Raw genomic sequence first — 16722 nt, 5'->3', positions numbered from 1 at the left:
TTTCTAGGTCATCTTAGTCTTTAGGGTTAAATGGTCTTATTGATGGGCCAACATTACCGGTACATGAAATGATGTAATGATCCTATAAGTATATCAAAATTATATACTTCTTACGCATTGAATGCTTATTTTTGGATGTTGTCGGTCCTATGACACCCCAAGCCGTGCAGACAAATTGAATACAGCGGGTTAAGGGGGATGTGCGGCCATCTTGTACATTTCAGGATAAGAATGTAAACATTTGAACTGGCTTTTTTCTGTCTGAAACTGGCCAAAAATGTTGCAAAAAGATATAAAAGCAATAAATATGAAGTCCTACATGCCATTTTGTTTGAAAAATATGCATACAAGAACAGGACAATGCCTTTTTAATCACTCAGAACAGCACAGCTACAGACTTATTTTGAAGATTTAAAAATATGAAGGAGGTTCATTGGTGTCCTCTCTACAACCATTTGTTGAGAAAAAGTTTGAATTTTGCTCACATGTAGGACTTTATATTTATTGCTTCTATATCTTTTGGGCAACATGTTTTGCCAGTTTCGGGCAGAAACAAGAAAGTTCAAAATGTTTACATTCTTAACCTGAAATGTACAAGATGGCAGCACATCCCCCTTAAAATGGTATTTTAATCATTTTAGAAAAGTGTACAAAATGAAATACTTTTATTGAACATTTATTTTATTTAAAACCACATTATAAATGAATAAAACGATACAATTGCAGGTATGCTTTGAAAATATAATAATAAATGCTGTATAAAGGAATAAAACATTTTTCTGGCACCCAAAATAATTGATAAATCAAGCTAATTAACACACACTGTGAGTTTGACATCCCAATAAGACAATGTAGATTGTTTAATATGTATCCTTTCATGGAAATGAACATGGAAGAATCTGATAGTTAATGTGGCCGCCTGCATACCTGTACATGCACATCATCAAGATGACAAATAAGCTGGACTTATTTCTTAGCATTTTTGACTAAATGTTTGGCACTGCACTTCAAGTTGACCAGGAAATCTTTGACATATATGTAAATATTAATACGATAGGAAGGTTAATAAAACACTTCATTGCAAAATCAATTACATGGAGAATATGGACATAAGCTGTTCACAGTGAAGGCACCTATGCACAGAACACCTACAAAACTAAGTCCTCCCTCACCGAACGAGCAAAACACTGCCAGCAAATTTGTTATAAAGCTGATTTTTATGTCTTTAATAACATGTACATTATATTATACACACATATGTATTTCTTTCAATGCCCTAATCATTTTGATGAATGTACTTTAATTAAATAAATTAGGTACACTTATTATATATACAATAGATTGGATTTAATATAGGACTTATAATCTTGGGAAAATGAGAAACTGTTGACGGGTTCAGAAATCCTAGTTAAGGAAAGATAACTATGAACTCCCCTGCTGTAGATGCACTGGTTACATAAAGTTAACATCGCCTATGACGTTGAACGGTCGTCAAGCATAGTAAGTAGGGGACACTAGAAGATCAGTCAAAATAACGAGCTGGTCGTCGGTAAACATCTGCTTGTGATCGTGCCAGTTATCATGGTGAGTTCTACGGAAGTTGGACAGCGTCTTCTTCACAGTCATCTACAAAATGAACAAGGTTTTGATAAAAGACAAAGTCTATTAGGGAGTTAAGTAACTACAGACAGACAGAATCAACAGAAATCTGCTTGTTCGTACCGTCCAACTAATTCCTGTACAGTAACACACACAGTCATGTAGTTACAGCTAACAGGCTTAGATAGAATTCACTGTAACAATTAACTCAGTGTCATTTCTCTAGTCTTCAAAATTGAATTGTAAACTTAAAGGATATGAAAAATTACCATTACATGTAACAAATCAAAATCACTCCTCCCTGGCCCTTTGCTACAATTTATCACCGTACTTCACTGTCTCTGTTTGCTGACCGACTGTGACATTGTATACCTGAAGCTTACCTGTATTGGCTGGGGATCATTGACATGATTACTGAGGTCCATCAGGATCTGTGGCATGAACTCGGGGACGTCATAGGGATAGGCCTCCACAAAGGCACTCAGGCCCAGAACCCCAGCGTGCCGCTTTATCAGTGCTTCCAGAGGCATGGCATCCGAGAGCTTACGCTTCTTAACCTTATTCTTACTCAGCACTTCAAAGTGATCCTGTATTAAAGAGATTACAATCTATTGAAAATGTTTATCAATTAACATATTGTACCACATATATTTTCCTTTCCAAACTAGTATCTGTCAAATTTTAAAATACATGTATGTATTTAGGAAATCAAAAATTAATTCCTTGGTTCTCGGCCCAGGAACATCTTATTAAACATTGTGCATTGCCCACTTTTATCATTTAATGAAAGAAATAAAATTTCTCCAATCTGCTTGCGAATTGCAGAAAAAGAATTTCAGCTATAGGATTGCATTTAATATACTAAAGTCAAAAAAATGCTTAACTTTAATAAAGATCCTTATTGTAAATATCGTGATGATTCAAACTAAATTTTAACAAAATGCAAATGGCCGCCAAATCTAATTATGAGAGGCTGTGTTCAAGTTATGTTCGCAACGGAAATGATTTCAGTTTTGGTATGAAGAACATCGTTTAACTTCAAATGCATGTAAGAGGAGAGTTCCCGCAGCTTGCACTATACTAAATATCCTATAATGCTTAAACAAAGGACTTTTTCAAACCTCAAAGCTGTGGTGTTTCCTGAAGAACATGACGATTTGTTTATTTCATTTAGTTTGAGCTGATAATTCTAAGACCGATACATTCATTGCAAGGAATTATGTATGTGCTTTAAAACATCGCTTTTTCTAGATTTTTATAAGAATTGCACATTGTTAAAATTAAAGAAAAGATACTGCATCCTTTATGAAAAAAAAGAAAAATATATCACCACCCAACCACAATTTTAAAAATATTGGCCTGAGAACCAAGAGATGAATTTTTTATGGCTTTACATCACATACTGTATTTATAAGATACAAACAATATTCAAATACACGTACAAACTGATGAACCGAGACGATATCAAATAATCATACAAATCCTAGACAGAGGTTGGTGAGGGACAATGAGAACTTGTCAAGTAATTATGTAAGTATTGAACTGGAAAACAGCATGCTTAGGACATACCAGCATGTCTTTATCCATGTCTAAGAATCCACAATGTAGTAAACCACTTAATGTAATGGCCGCCATCTCTCTGACCTGTTCATTAAAACCAGGACAATCAAGATCTGTTTATAACAAGCATTAATATGTATTATAAATTCACAGATAACACAGATAAAGACAGAAGTACACGAGTAGATATACGTTACCTCCACTTGATCGTCACATATAAGGTGTAGTATAAAGTTCTGGATTTCCCTCTTGTATTTTGTCTGGTTCATGGTGAACAGATTACAGAACACCATCACCTGTATGTAGCCCAGGATCGCCACGCGGGAATGCCAAGACTTCAGCCCCATCACCTACAACACAGCGGAATTCTGGGAATGTAGACGTACATTAAACTAAGAGTAATGTTATTGATACTAAAGCCACAAGAAAACGTAGCAAATATGAACTAAGTATCATGTTTACAGTTTTACTAAAATGACAAGATAGAAATTTTTCAAATACATATCACGACATGTAAATGCATGAAGTGTGAACTGTAATTACTGTAAGAATTTCTTAAACCTTGACACTGTCACCTGTCTGTATTGACCGACTTATCTCCCTTACGATGTCCAGACACACCTGGATATTACCTTTATACCTTAGTGCTGACACCTGTAATAATAAACTCACCTCCCTAATGGTGTCCAGACACACCTGGATATTACCTTTATACCTTAGTACTGACACCTGTAACAATGAACTCACCTCCCTAATGGTGTCCAGACACACCTGGATATTACCTTTATACCTTAGTACTGACACCTGTAACAATGAACTCACCTCCCTAATGGTGTCCAGACACACCTGGATATTACCTTTATACCTTAGTACTGACACCTGTAACAATGAACTCACCTCCCTAATGGTGTCCAGACACACCTGGACGTTACTCTCCTGGATCAAGGCCTGGGAGAAGCAGGCCAGGGACATGGAGCAGTCCATCTTCAGCTCCTCATCCTTTGTCTCACTCTCTAAAGTGCAAATCTACAAACCAATAGAAAACAATCAAAACACCAGCATTTAACAGTAACTGAATAAATAATGTAGTTGGATTTACATGTACATAAACATGTTGCTTACCACTGGCAGAATGAAGAAGAGTTCTGGTGTTGTTGAGGTAAACATTCTACCCAGCCCGTCTGATATCCACTTCAACACTGCAGAAAGATTGCCAAATATCTTAAACTGTCAGCAAACATACAATAATGTAGAACATGTACTGTAATATAAGTTTGTAAATTTAAGGGCACCTGTTTTACACATCCTTATTGTGGTTTTCCTCTCTTCATCTTCCTCATCATCCACCTCCATCTTCTCCACTGATGCTGGTGTCTCTTTATGGTTTTCCACATCTGAAAAAAAATCAACAAATTCTTATTATTAAATACTTCTACAGGAACATTCTTCTTGTCCAGTTTGTACATGTATATCACCATTGCTTTCAAAACACCAATTGTGATTCCATTAGCTTCGGAGATACGTGTACTTGTGGAAAAGATAAGAAATTCCACTATGCAGGTATACAAACACATGTAAGAAGGTACAAAGGCAAATGCACCATAAACTTCCACAAATTTAACAAATACAAATACCTTTAGAATTGCCATTATTGCCATTGTCTGCTAGCACCGAATCTTTCAATGGCTCCAGGTGAGGCATCACTTTCTGGACGAAGTCGATCCTGTGGGGGGACTTAGTGGTACACTCCGGGGTGATGCTGTAGTCATACAGGAAGATGTTGGACAACAGGCTACAACAGACGAAAACCTATACTTATTGTAGTGTCAGAAAGTGTCAACTTCAATCTACTGGTACAGGTACGTGCAATAAAAGACTTGCATAAGCTTGGGTAGCAGTGACCTGTATAGGTGAGAGGTACATGTACAATACGTGACAAAAGTGAAATGTTGATCCTACCTCCCTATCCGATCCCTCACATTCTTATATCTGTGAGTTAGATGAGGCGTGAGGAACTCCAGCAGACGATGTAAAAGTTCTGGAACTCTCCATTCCTGTTGCACCAAAGCATTCTGTACTGCAAACAGTCGACTGAAAAGCACAAACCAAAAACAATTCGTCCTTTGTTCACTTGCAACCTACCAAATCTAAAACAGCTTCAAAATTAGTAGAGGACAAAAATTGACAATTTTTAAATTATAAATATACACATAGCAGTGCCATCTTTACTTGTATCAATTTACCTGGAATCCTCAAAAGATGAGGAGCCCTCTCTGATAGGTTTTTCCATGAGCAGCTCAAAGAACCTGTACAGCCTGCGTGGGTCTCGACTCTCTGACACGACAGTAAAGAAAGTCCCCCAATCCTTCATCGTCTCGCTGGTGATGTTCTCTAGGGAGGTTCTCAAAATAGGAATTACCCAGTCCCACAGTGCATTTACCTTCAGTAGAAAATATCATGAAGTCATTTTAGTTTTATAGTAAAATAATACATGTCCAGTGTGCATTATAAGAATGTAAGAAGTAACTGATAAATTAGGATAAATATTATCACATGGATGGTTTGGTATGGCAAAATCATCTGAATCACTAGATGAACTAGCATTTGGCAGAGCTTTGTCATGGTAAAAGTCATTAATTGGTACTGACTGTGGTTTCATTAATGTTCATATGCATCAACTTTCATGGAATTTGTAAATCAAAGTTTTAAGGAGGGTGTTGAATGGCTCTACTATAACAAACTACTGTCATTTTTTCCATTTCAATGAAATGTACAGTATTAAAATTTGTTGAACTGCTTAACAAAAAAAAACCACACAAAATTTGGTGCATGAAATAATAAAACAAAAGTATACAAAGCACACCTCTTGATACGGCCAGTGCTTGGAGCCCCGTATGACCCCCGCTAGGATCTCCATCCCACATCTCTGCTTACTGTCATGGTGTTCATGGCTTCTGTCGGCAAGGAGCTCAACGATGTGAGCCTTGAATATTGGCAGGAAAGTGCTTCCATAGTTCCTAAACAGACCCTGGTAAACACAGAATATCTCTGTAACACTGCTTAAGACTTTCATAACAATCTTATAAATAACCCGATAAAGATCATTCATAACCAAGATTTCAATATCTTAAAATACTTGTGTTTAGACACCTAAAAATTTTTACAAGCAAACAAAAATATTTAGTAATACAAGACACAAATATACAAACATGTACATTGTTTCAATGGTTCTGCAGTAAAATACATATAATCTGCATGTAGCTACTGGTATATGAGATTTTATTACCATTGCACAATTTACATGTACCGGTATGTTCACATAATATAAACAGGATTCTGAAACAGACCCTTACCTTGAAAATAGTTAGATGTTTGTTCCTAAATTTATCTCTTCCTTTATGTTCTTCTAAACTTAACACATCTATAAACTTTTTCACAAAGGATGAGTCATTCATTTTCACAAATATTGGTTTTTCTGTCTCTAACATTTCTGATTCTGTTCTGTCTAACTTGGGCTGTTCAGATTGTTTGGCATATATTTTCATTTCTCTGAAATAGAAGATCCATTCAACAATTAACAACCTGCTATACAGTGACAACAGAGTTTTTTGTTCATTAACAAGGATAACACGTTGAGTGATACAGTGATACACAACATGATTCTGCCATTTTCGCAAACGTTGGACTTTCATTACAATTTCATACGGTTCACCACTGTCAGAAAAACAATAGCAACTTTTAAAATCCGTAAGGGGTGCTTCTCACAAATTTAAGAAAATATTACATGAAATTTTTCATATTGAATTAGGAATCTATAGTATATACAATGTAGATATCATTCAAACACGTACTTTGGCCAGCAGTAGTAGCCCCAGTGAGTTTTATCTACAAACTCCATGGCCTCCCACTTCTCCTGACTGTCAGGCACCTGGTCAGAGTGGTACATAATCCACTCATTGTCTGGGCGACTACCGGGGAGGAATTTCCCTGCTGGAGGGGGCGGGGCACTTTTATAGGGGTCCACCGTCACTTTCTTGTGTTTCCTTTTCTGTTGCTTCAGAATGGCAGACACTGAGGCTGTTGAAAGCTGTTCCACAGAAAAAGAAATACATGTATAACAACTAGTATTCCTGTGTAGCCTGGAATGCATGAAATTGTTCTTACTACACCTTTTCTTATTTCTATGATAACTTGTTCAGTTTTTTAATTTAGAAGAAAACTTTACCTTCCTTATGTAGATGGAGTCATGAACGAGGTTGGACACAAAGAGTTGTACGGCTGCGGGGGGAGTGGCTACATCATGTCTCAAAAGCAGGGTCAGTAACTCTACACCGTACTGACTGAACTTCCACATTCTGCAAATACAACACTTGTGTCAAGTACATCCAGCATATTTCTCATCTCCATAAACTATTATTATTTTTGGCAAACAAATAAATTGCTTTTACATGTACAGATTTTATAACCAAGAAAAAACAAAGTAGACATTACACCAATTATCTTCAAAGTTTATGTACGACTTACAAGTTTCCACTGTTGATTAATGCTACAAGGTCTTCTACAACTTTTACGTAGAGCCTGTAAGACAATTATCAAATGAATCATCAAATGTAAACGATGTTACACAATTATACAAGGAAACATGGATTAACACAAAGTACCCGTACCGTTTATTAGACTCATTAATAGAGTTCTCAAACTCCTGCCCTTTCTGGACTTCGCTGTCAGACAACTCTCGTGGATTAGCCAATGGAACACCAGATCCCATAAGTCTTCTTGCAGCATCTAGACAGCCAGTGGTTACCTAAGAAACCAAAGAATTCAGTCTGCTCATAAGATTCAATGTGCATCCTACAAGTCTACAAGCAATCTTTGCAATCAACAACTGTTATTATCTAATTTTTTATTGAAAGTAAGAGATGCAAAAACGTTTTTTAATGACTGTTGAAAATCTCATAAAATACAAAAGCTTGTATTATCTTACCCTGGTTTCTATTCCTGGACTCTCTAGGTTCTTGCTGACTTTAGCTATTATGTCATCCACGACCCGCAGTATGGATGGCTTCTCCGACTGCTGGGCCTGAATTATCGCCGGCCACAACTGACCAATCACCTCCCAGCTTCTCTTGCTTGCCAAAGTTCTTTTACCGATGCCAAGCACAACATAAAGTGCTCCCTGGTAAGAGGATAAATGAAATACAACATGTAATAGAGAACATGTAATTGGCAACAGGACTATACATGTACATTACATCAATGTTTTTTCCCTGTATTCTGTTTTTACCTTGAACTGTTTTTCGGGCGTATCCTTCTGGATGAGACTGTTGGATATTTTGTCCAGCAGGCACCGGTAGCAGTAGGGGAAGTTCAGGAAGCACTGCATCAGCACAGACTGGGCCTTCTTCCTCACCTACAGTGTATAAAGAGATGACAACACATTCAAGAAAAGAGAGACCAATGTAAAATTCATGGTGAAAATATAACGTAGAAAAACCAAAACTCAACATTAAATTTAATTCTTCTAGCTAAAATTGGTTTTTGATTTCACAAATCTGCATCATTGTTACCTACCTCACCATATCTGCTGACAGACAAATTATACAGGTCAACCAGGATGTCTTGGTGATGGTCTGTGTAGTCACGGAGACCGTACAACATCCTCATCTGTAACAAACACAGGCTAAACAGACCATTCTTCATAAACAAACATCATTAGCTAATGTATCTATGGCTATTTTATACTGAAAATTCATCAGTAGAATAAAATTTTACCTCATGCTGTAAAACTACTCTATCCACCAATAGGGCTCGTATATGTTTCCTTCTATCTCGCATCTGTGAATCAGACCATAGTTATGGTTATACATGTACATCTATATGTCAATAAGAATCACAGGTAAGAATTCCCCTTTATAAATGTCTATAAATTAATGACCTTGTCCTCCAGGGCTTCCTTTACAGAATGTAAACTTTTCCAGCGTGCATCAAAGTCCTGCTTACTCGCACCATAGAAAAACAACACTGTCTCATAAATCTGTAAAAGAAACATTGAATAGAGCAACTTTAAACAAATTCCTGGGTTGAGTGAACACATTTCAAGTTGAACATGATAATCCTTGTAACAAGGAGCAGAGCGTACCTTTACTAATTTGGACAGGCTCTTGGTGTCATCTTCTGTACATTCTGTCAGGTACTCTGTGTAAACACAATCAAACATAGTTACTCATTGCACTCTACTTATTGCCCAGTGACACTAGCACAGTACATGTAATATTCCACACACACATATTCCAATACAGGAGTACTTACTCAGCAAATGTTTCATGGTTTTTACAACTTCCAGTCGTAAGTTAGCACCTTTGTAATGGATGTCTGTCAAATGAAACAAAAAACAAATTAAGAGAGGAACTCTTTCTCAAACTACCAATACACAGATTTATGGCAAAAGTAAATCAGAAATTACCTAATGGTTCTGTGACTGATGAAACTGGGAATCGCTCCATAGGAACCTGTGTTTTCACATTTAAACTGGACCTGCATACATAAACGAACAAGTTACTGGGCATGTATTATCATGGTACACAATGCAATTTCATTAACAGACACACACACATATATATGATAGTCAAGCCTTACAGGTCCACAGCAGTTGACTTCCAGACAGGCAGTGCTGCCCCTGCCCCCAGGATACACTCCAGTGTGATGTTAAGTCGCCGGACCAACTCCTCCCTGGAAATCAAGAACGATAATAAAATCATAGATCACCAAGAACTAGTTTTACCTTCATCCTATTACATTTCTTATGTTCCTATACCAAGTCTAATGACACACAATCAATAACAAATTTTACCATCACTCTATCATTTTCTAAGTCCTAAATAATATAAACATATAGTAGGGACTAATCAATCTTACTTTTCCATTGGATTGGCTGATGATAATGACATGATTTTCTCTAACTCGGGCTGTAGTAAATGATCCATCAGAGACTGTCCGAATGCCAACTCCTCGGCTGAAGGGATGTGCCACTTCATTCCTAAATTGTCCATGTCTCCAGGCTTGGCCCAGTCCTACAACCATAGAGACAGTTCAACCATTGTGTGAACATGGCCACAAAGTCAACTACTTATGCTACATTCAATTAACATACTCTGCCATATAAATTATTTTCTGATACAAAACCCATGTACATTGAATTGTACAGATATGAGCAATGAATGTGATTCAGTCATCAGAAAAAAATGCATATTGTCCAATGAATATGTCCCTTACATTAATGGCGAGATATTCAGTCACTGGTCTGTCAAACGAGTCAGCTATACTTCTGTAGTCCAATGGATAGTGAAGAGTTAGTGCCCTTAGAATGTAGCGCATCAGCTGGGCGGCCAATTCGTATCCCTGCACACACTTCAGGTGGAGGGTAAGCTGAAGAACCTCCAACAGCTGGTCCTTGTACGGAACCAACACCTCTCCATTACAGCGCACAATCTGTCACAGAATCAAAGGTCCTAATTGCATGATATACATGTACAAAGGACTATTTAAATAAAACCGTAATATTCATACTTGACATGTACATGAGTGTATGTATAATTGATAGACAAAGAGATAGAAGCAAGGCCTCACCTGAGATAGCATGAGAAGATTCCACAAGAAGCCATCATCCAAATGCTCTTCTGTCCTGTATTCTTCATCTGTAACAAAACAATTTTAAAATAACCTAGAAATTCAAGCAATATCAGAGCTATTTATAAAATTGTTTACCAGAGAGAAATGCATGACAAATTCCATTGTACAAACTTACGTTCTGCCATGAGGTCTTTGATCTTCTGACAGAAGAGAGGTAAAAATTTGTCCACTGCTGCTTTGGGATTTGCCTTTCAAAAAATAGTTTTGTTAAAATGAGTTACTATTTCAAAAAATTTGAAAGGAATGATCTTAAATTTTGTACAAGTTATAAGAATAAGAGAATAGCCTGGGTTAAGACACTCAATGCTTCTTTATTTAGAAGCAATTTACAAAAAAAGAGAAGATACACAACAATTATCCTCAAAAATTATATCAAAACGTACTATGTTTATTTACAGAGTTCTTCAATTTTAAAAATCTTAATATTTTTCAATCAATTGCATTCAACATACAAAGTAACAATTTTACCTTAGCTGCTGCTCTGCACAGATTTGCAGCAAATCTTCCTCCAACATTTGTTTCATAGACACTGGTAGTGATAAAATTATACAGACGAGAAAGGGCTGCCTGGAATTATAGAAATGTGACTGTCAAGTTCTTTTCTTTTTCATTGATTTTGGTAGTATTAAAAATCTGGCATAAGAAGAAGGCAGTACCTCATATATAGGAGTGGAACACTGCAGTAGAACAGAGGTGAAGGTCGATGACAAGGCCACCTCCATCATGGTCTGCTCTGGGTTGAGGCGGGCCGGATCACCATGTGTGTGCTCCTGGGTACTGCTCTCAATCAGGGCAAACACTCTAAAATAACAGAGTCAGATTCATACAGGATTTGTGTTAGAAACAAGTTTTTGAGAAATTATGTCAAATCCATGCGATTACACACCTGTCAAGGAACAGAAGAACAAAGTCCTCAAACTGTGCTGTTGCTGAACATAACTCCTTTTCTTCCTTTAATGATCAAAAATATGACATTCATAGATTTCAACATAAAATCATCTCATACATATGTACAAATATACCCGGTAGTTCCCATTATTTTCTGACAATAAAACTATAACATACCTCATTTAAGTCGTCTCTGACAAACACAGCTTCTGAACAGTCCACAATAGGAACCTGAGCCACAAATGTAGAAATCATCTGGAAGGTCACCAAGCACTTCTTAAAGTCATTGGGGTCGATTCCCGGGAGGGCCAGGTTGAGAAGAGGAAGTACATGGGAGCGGCCCTCTGGGTACCACTTCCTTGCACTCAACATAGGGCGTGATACGGCCACCACACAGTTCATACAGGCAGTCAAACGGTGAGGTTCTATCAGGTTCTCCATGGCAGGGTACATCCTGTAAATTCAAGGCTGACATTTAAAGAAATCCCCAAAATCCTATTGTTAGTTATTTCTTTTATTTAATTTTGATGTAAAGCAATTTGTCCATTAGTTCCATATATTCAATTGCAGGTTGCTGGTTCAAGCTTATACATTAAATTGAAGGTTGCTAGTTCAAGACTGACTTTACATGTACATTATGCTAAAAAAAGTATTGTAGAAGACTTCGTACTTCTCTAACAGATCTGGAATGATGAGTTCAGGTCTCATGTTGGCGAGATGTCTCAGGGCTATGGCTGAGTCATGACTGCCATATTTACTAAACATGGATACCGACACCACCGGCTGCATGCTCTTGACAAATCGGGTAATCTCGGCGTCTTTCAGTTTGTAGTCGGCGGGAATCTCTAACAGCCAGTCCTTCCTTTTATATCTCTCCCTAAACATAAAGAAAATAATTCCATTACTGAAGTTCTTATAGTCATCAACATTAAAGTTCTGTGAAGCTGGATTACATTCATATAGAATGTTCACTCAACTGTCAAACCAAGACCAAAGAACAAATTTACTTACCTGTGTATTCTTTTCACAACCAGTTTTGGAAAATTCATCAGCAATCCACTCAGCTTAATCTGTCAATTTCAATAAAAAAAGTTGACGTTTCTATCATCAACATGCTGCTTATTTATGATTCTTTGTGAAACAAAAACTACACAACCTTTGATGAGATGACCTGATGGACTTACATTCCACTTGCCAAGGTTTGATGGATGGAAGAACGACTGAAGGGCCTTAAAGAAACTGTCTATGTGATCTTGTACAACTGCGCCATTAGGTCCACCCTGAAATTCAGTACACATAATGTATCACAATTTACTGACAAAGCAACTAACACACTACACTTCAGATTCAAATTGAAATACCTAACAATTATATTCTACATATGCTTAAACTAAATTGACATGTTCCTTCTTTCTTAATGTTGTAAACACTTACCATCATTGAAACTATCCAAGTGATGGTGGCTCCAATGTCGTATGTGTTGTTGGAGCGTCCCACTTGTACTTTCTGCATTCCCACGGGGAGATTGAAACTTCTTATGAACCGATTAAATACCTAAATGTAAATGGAAATCCGATGATATACAAGAAAATCACAGTGATTTGAGCTTAACTTAACAAAATAATGCATATATCGAAATACAGATATAAATATAAATGTATATACATGTACCAGTAAAGACTTACCATGGAAACATGTGGGGACCAGTCAATGTAACCGATGGTATCATGTGCAAGTCGAGCAAATAACCGCACAAGGCCCTGTAAAAAACAGATAAATAACATCATTATAATGAAGGAAAGCATCTGATTTTGCTTTGACAGTTTAAAAAGAAAGGTAGAACTTGAGATATTTTTTTTCCAAATACATGTACATGTTTATTCAATTGCAATATAAAACTGTCTTAAAATTGTAAGTACATCAATCAAGTTGGGAAAGTGGTACATTTAACACTTAGTTTATTGGAACAATAACTTACCGCCTCCCAAGTTGGAGCATTCTGGTAGGAGTGCCACATGTTCAGGAATTCATCCAGCCATAGCCTGCACAAAACAACCAGAGGTTTATAACAAACAAGTCTTTACATGCTTAAATGATATTAGCTGAATTGAACAAATCAAAATAACAAAAATTCTGAAATTCATACATGTATACATTATAGAATAATGTAGTATAATCAAGAATTTATTATATAATTGGCCAACAATCAACATATCATTGAAGTAACTGACACAAAGGCAAAGACTTATAGAAAACAATGACAGAACTCACTTGAAACCTTTATCATGATGTTCAGGAGGTAGATCAGTTGGCAAAAAATATTCAAAATAATGAACTGCCTTAATATTGGTGACATCAAATGGACAGAGTAATGGTCGCCATTCATCTAGCATTTCCTGAGTTGCTGAGACAGGGAAGTACCTTAAATATGAAAAATTCTTATTCAATATCTCCGGAGTTATTTTAAACACAGCAGAGAGAGAAGACTGAAACTTACGTCCTGCAGTAATTGACAAGGTTCTTTAATTCGTGTTCCATATTTCTGAAAAATAAATTATAAATAAATTATATAATCAATTAAAGTAAATTTACAAATACCGTATATCAGGTTTTTTCCACGTTATGTTTTTTTCCGTGATTCAGAACCTAGAACGGTATATAAAATTTACGCGAATCGAATTTTCACTATTTCAATGTCATAGTGAAAATATAATTCAAGATTTTTTAACCCTGTGAAGTAAGAGGGTAAAAGTATCTAAATTGCCGCTCATTATAATTAAAAATTCGGTCAAACCATTTACACGATTTCCTTAATGTTAAATAATTACCGATAATTATTTTCAGAGACGCAAACAGTCATAGATAAATAGATCATGTACTGTTACATATACCAGTAGCTCAGGTATAATTAGACATCGGTTTACGCAAGAAAAGCGACCATTTAAATTAGCTTGTCAATGGATTATTAAATAAACTATGAGGCTTACATACCTATTATCTTGCGCTTGTTCCTATCCCGCAATTTCTACTCTAAACTTACTGAACACAGTTCATTGTACTTTTACATACCTGTTTACTTCATAATGAAAGAGAGAACTATATTATAAGAACAACACTTTGTATCAAATCTACGCTGATATATTTTCCGCGATTCGAAAATCGTCGCGAACAAAGCGGAAATCGGATACACATGGAAAAAACCTGATATACGGTACATGTAATTATAATATCTGTAAACATATTTGTGATGATTGATCCATTTGAATATAAATAAACACATATACTAACTGTGGGAATAATTGCAATCCATGATGTTCATATGGTGAATATGCTACATTTTCAACAAGCTGATAAACAGGTTTCCATGGCAACTCCAAATCTTCTCGAGTTAAGAGCTTTTGCTTCCTAAAGAAACAAATTACAGATATTTCGTTTACCATACAGAGCACCAATTGTCCACAACATGTTTATTTTCTCATTGAAAGTTACTGTATACCCTTTTGTTTATGTTACTGTGTGTGAGAAATACTTTCAAGATCTGCCTTTTACTTTGAAAACCACTGCGTTTAACATTATTTCCTAAGCAAACATTTGTCATCATAAACCACCTCTAGTTCAGACATTAAATCATAATCTAACAATCCTACACTACTATGACAAAAAATGATAAATTCTGTGTAAGAAATTCATTATCTGGTTTATAATTCATTATCCCGTTTATAATGTGTAGCTTACTTCAGCAGAGCAACAAGCTGTGTTGAGAACTTAGGAACCAATGAAAGTTCAAGGTCAGGAATCGTGGAGAGCTCAAACAGAAGCTTAATTAGCAGAACATGATCCTCTTTGGAAAACTTCAAACCATAGAGGCGAATGTATCTAAAAAAAACAAACAATGCATAATGAGAATTAAAAACAGAGTGACTATTTCCTTATTTCATTAACTTCATACATTACATTAGAAAATGCTGTTTAAAGTTTTTTTGGAATATTCATATGTGTCAAACCAGCAAAATTTAAAGCTAAAGATCATCAAAATAACCCATATTAGTCTGAGAAAGGAATAGACTAGAAAGGTATTGTACCAGTATCTATAATGGCTTTACTCATCCTAGTCATGAAGTCCTCATATAGTACATACATTTACTTCTTCATAAGGCCAAAATAAAATTATTGTTTGTTTGGAATTGCCTCCAGCCTCATTAAAATAACACCCCCCCCCCCCCCCCCAATCCAGACAGAGGAAAAAATATTGTTTGAAATCTCAGAATACTCAGAGTACTCAGAATTGAGGGTGAGTAGTATCGAGAGATAGATAGATAGATATCTTCGAATTTTTAATTCTCACCCTGTGTACTTTGGTTATACCTGTAAAATTCTTTATTTCATACAATTGCAACAAAGGAGAACTTTTACAAGGCAACAGGTGACCAATGGTCATGCCAAGTCCAGCATTTATTGAACAAATTGGAATCTTGATCTGATTCATCTATATTTCTCACATTCGTTACAGTTAGTGAGTGATCAACACTTACCCACTGACAGGTTAACTTTTGCCAGGGGAAAGAACTGTAATTTACAAGTTCAATACAAGTTGTTAAATAACTATGCTATAATGTACAAGTGCCAATATGTATGTTTAGTTATTTTGAAAAGCAATATTACCTTGTAAGCTGTCCAACCCAGAAAGATGCTCCAACTTTTATGTCTCGAAGAAGAACGGCTTTGGCCAGATTGCCTTTGATTTCCGCAAAAGCTGCAATCGATTCATCGTCTACTTTCTCTGCATTCGGTAGAAACTTGTTGTATATCTTATCCTTCTGTGGCTTGAATCCTAAAACCTCCTCTCTGTTCTCCATCTTATGCAATAATAATAAATTTGCAAACTCAACGTGACATTGCCTTTCCGAAAGTCTCCATTTTCTATGTCACGTTAAGAAAATGTATCGGATAATTTGATTGGTTTATCTGTTGATATTGCTCCAATCG

The 16722-nt window shown here is 36.2% G+C and overlaps 1 protein-coding gene across 1 annotated transcript; it reads right to left on the bottom strand.

Moving 5' to 3' along the window:
• Positions 1 to 671: 671 nt before the first annotated feature.
• On the bottom strand, positions 672 to 16680 carry LOC105328486 (proteasome activator complex subunit 4B). The gene is made up of 44 exons (XM_066088348.1): positions 16399 to 16680; positions 15472 to 15612; positions 15025 to 15141; positions 14234 to 14278; positions 14008 to 14157; positions 13715 to 13778; positions 13422 to 13496; positions 13171 to 13290; positions 12921 to 13016; positions 12748 to 12806; positions 12407 to 12613; positions 11914 to 12190; positions 11735 to 11799; positions 11505 to 11649; positions 11317 to 11415; positions 10964 to 11036; positions 10786 to 10853; positions 10432 to 10647; positions 10075 to 10229; positions 9796 to 9888; positions 9623 to 9693; positions 9469 to 9531; positions 9299 to 9354; positions 9095 to 9193; positions 8932 to 8994; positions 8731 to 8823; positions 8444 to 8569; positions 8144 to 8335; positions 7827 to 7963; positions 7684 to 7737; positions 7385 to 7514; positions 7011 to 7246; positions 6513 to 6708; positions 6023 to 6187; positions 5403 to 5599; positions 5119 to 5250; positions 4794 to 4951; positions 4452 to 4553; positions 4282 to 4358; positions 4057 to 4185; positions 3357 to 3509; positions 3169 to 3243; positions 1983 to 2186; positions 672 to 1626 (listed from the first exon to the last, which is right to left on the bottom strand). Exons 1-44 carry the CDS (start codon positions 16590 to 16592, stop codon positions 1492 to 1494), a joined length of 5502 nt encoding a protein of 1833 aa, XP_065944420.1. The 5' UTR covers positions 16593 to 16680; the 3' UTR covers positions 672 to 1491.
• Between the last annotated feature and the right edge of the window lie 42 nt (positions 16681 to 16722).

The sequence above is a fragment of the Magallana gigas genome, chromosome 6 (assembly GCF_963853765.1).
Source record: "Magallana gigas chromosome 6, xbMagGiga1.1, whole genome shotgun sequence".
Classification (NCBI taxonomy): domain Eukaryota; kingdom Metazoa; phylum Mollusca; class Bivalvia; order Ostreida; family Ostreidae; genus Magallana; species Magallana gigas.
The sequence above is the reverse complement of the archived record's forward strand: the minus strand, read 5'-3'. Positions and strand labels throughout refer to the sequence as shown.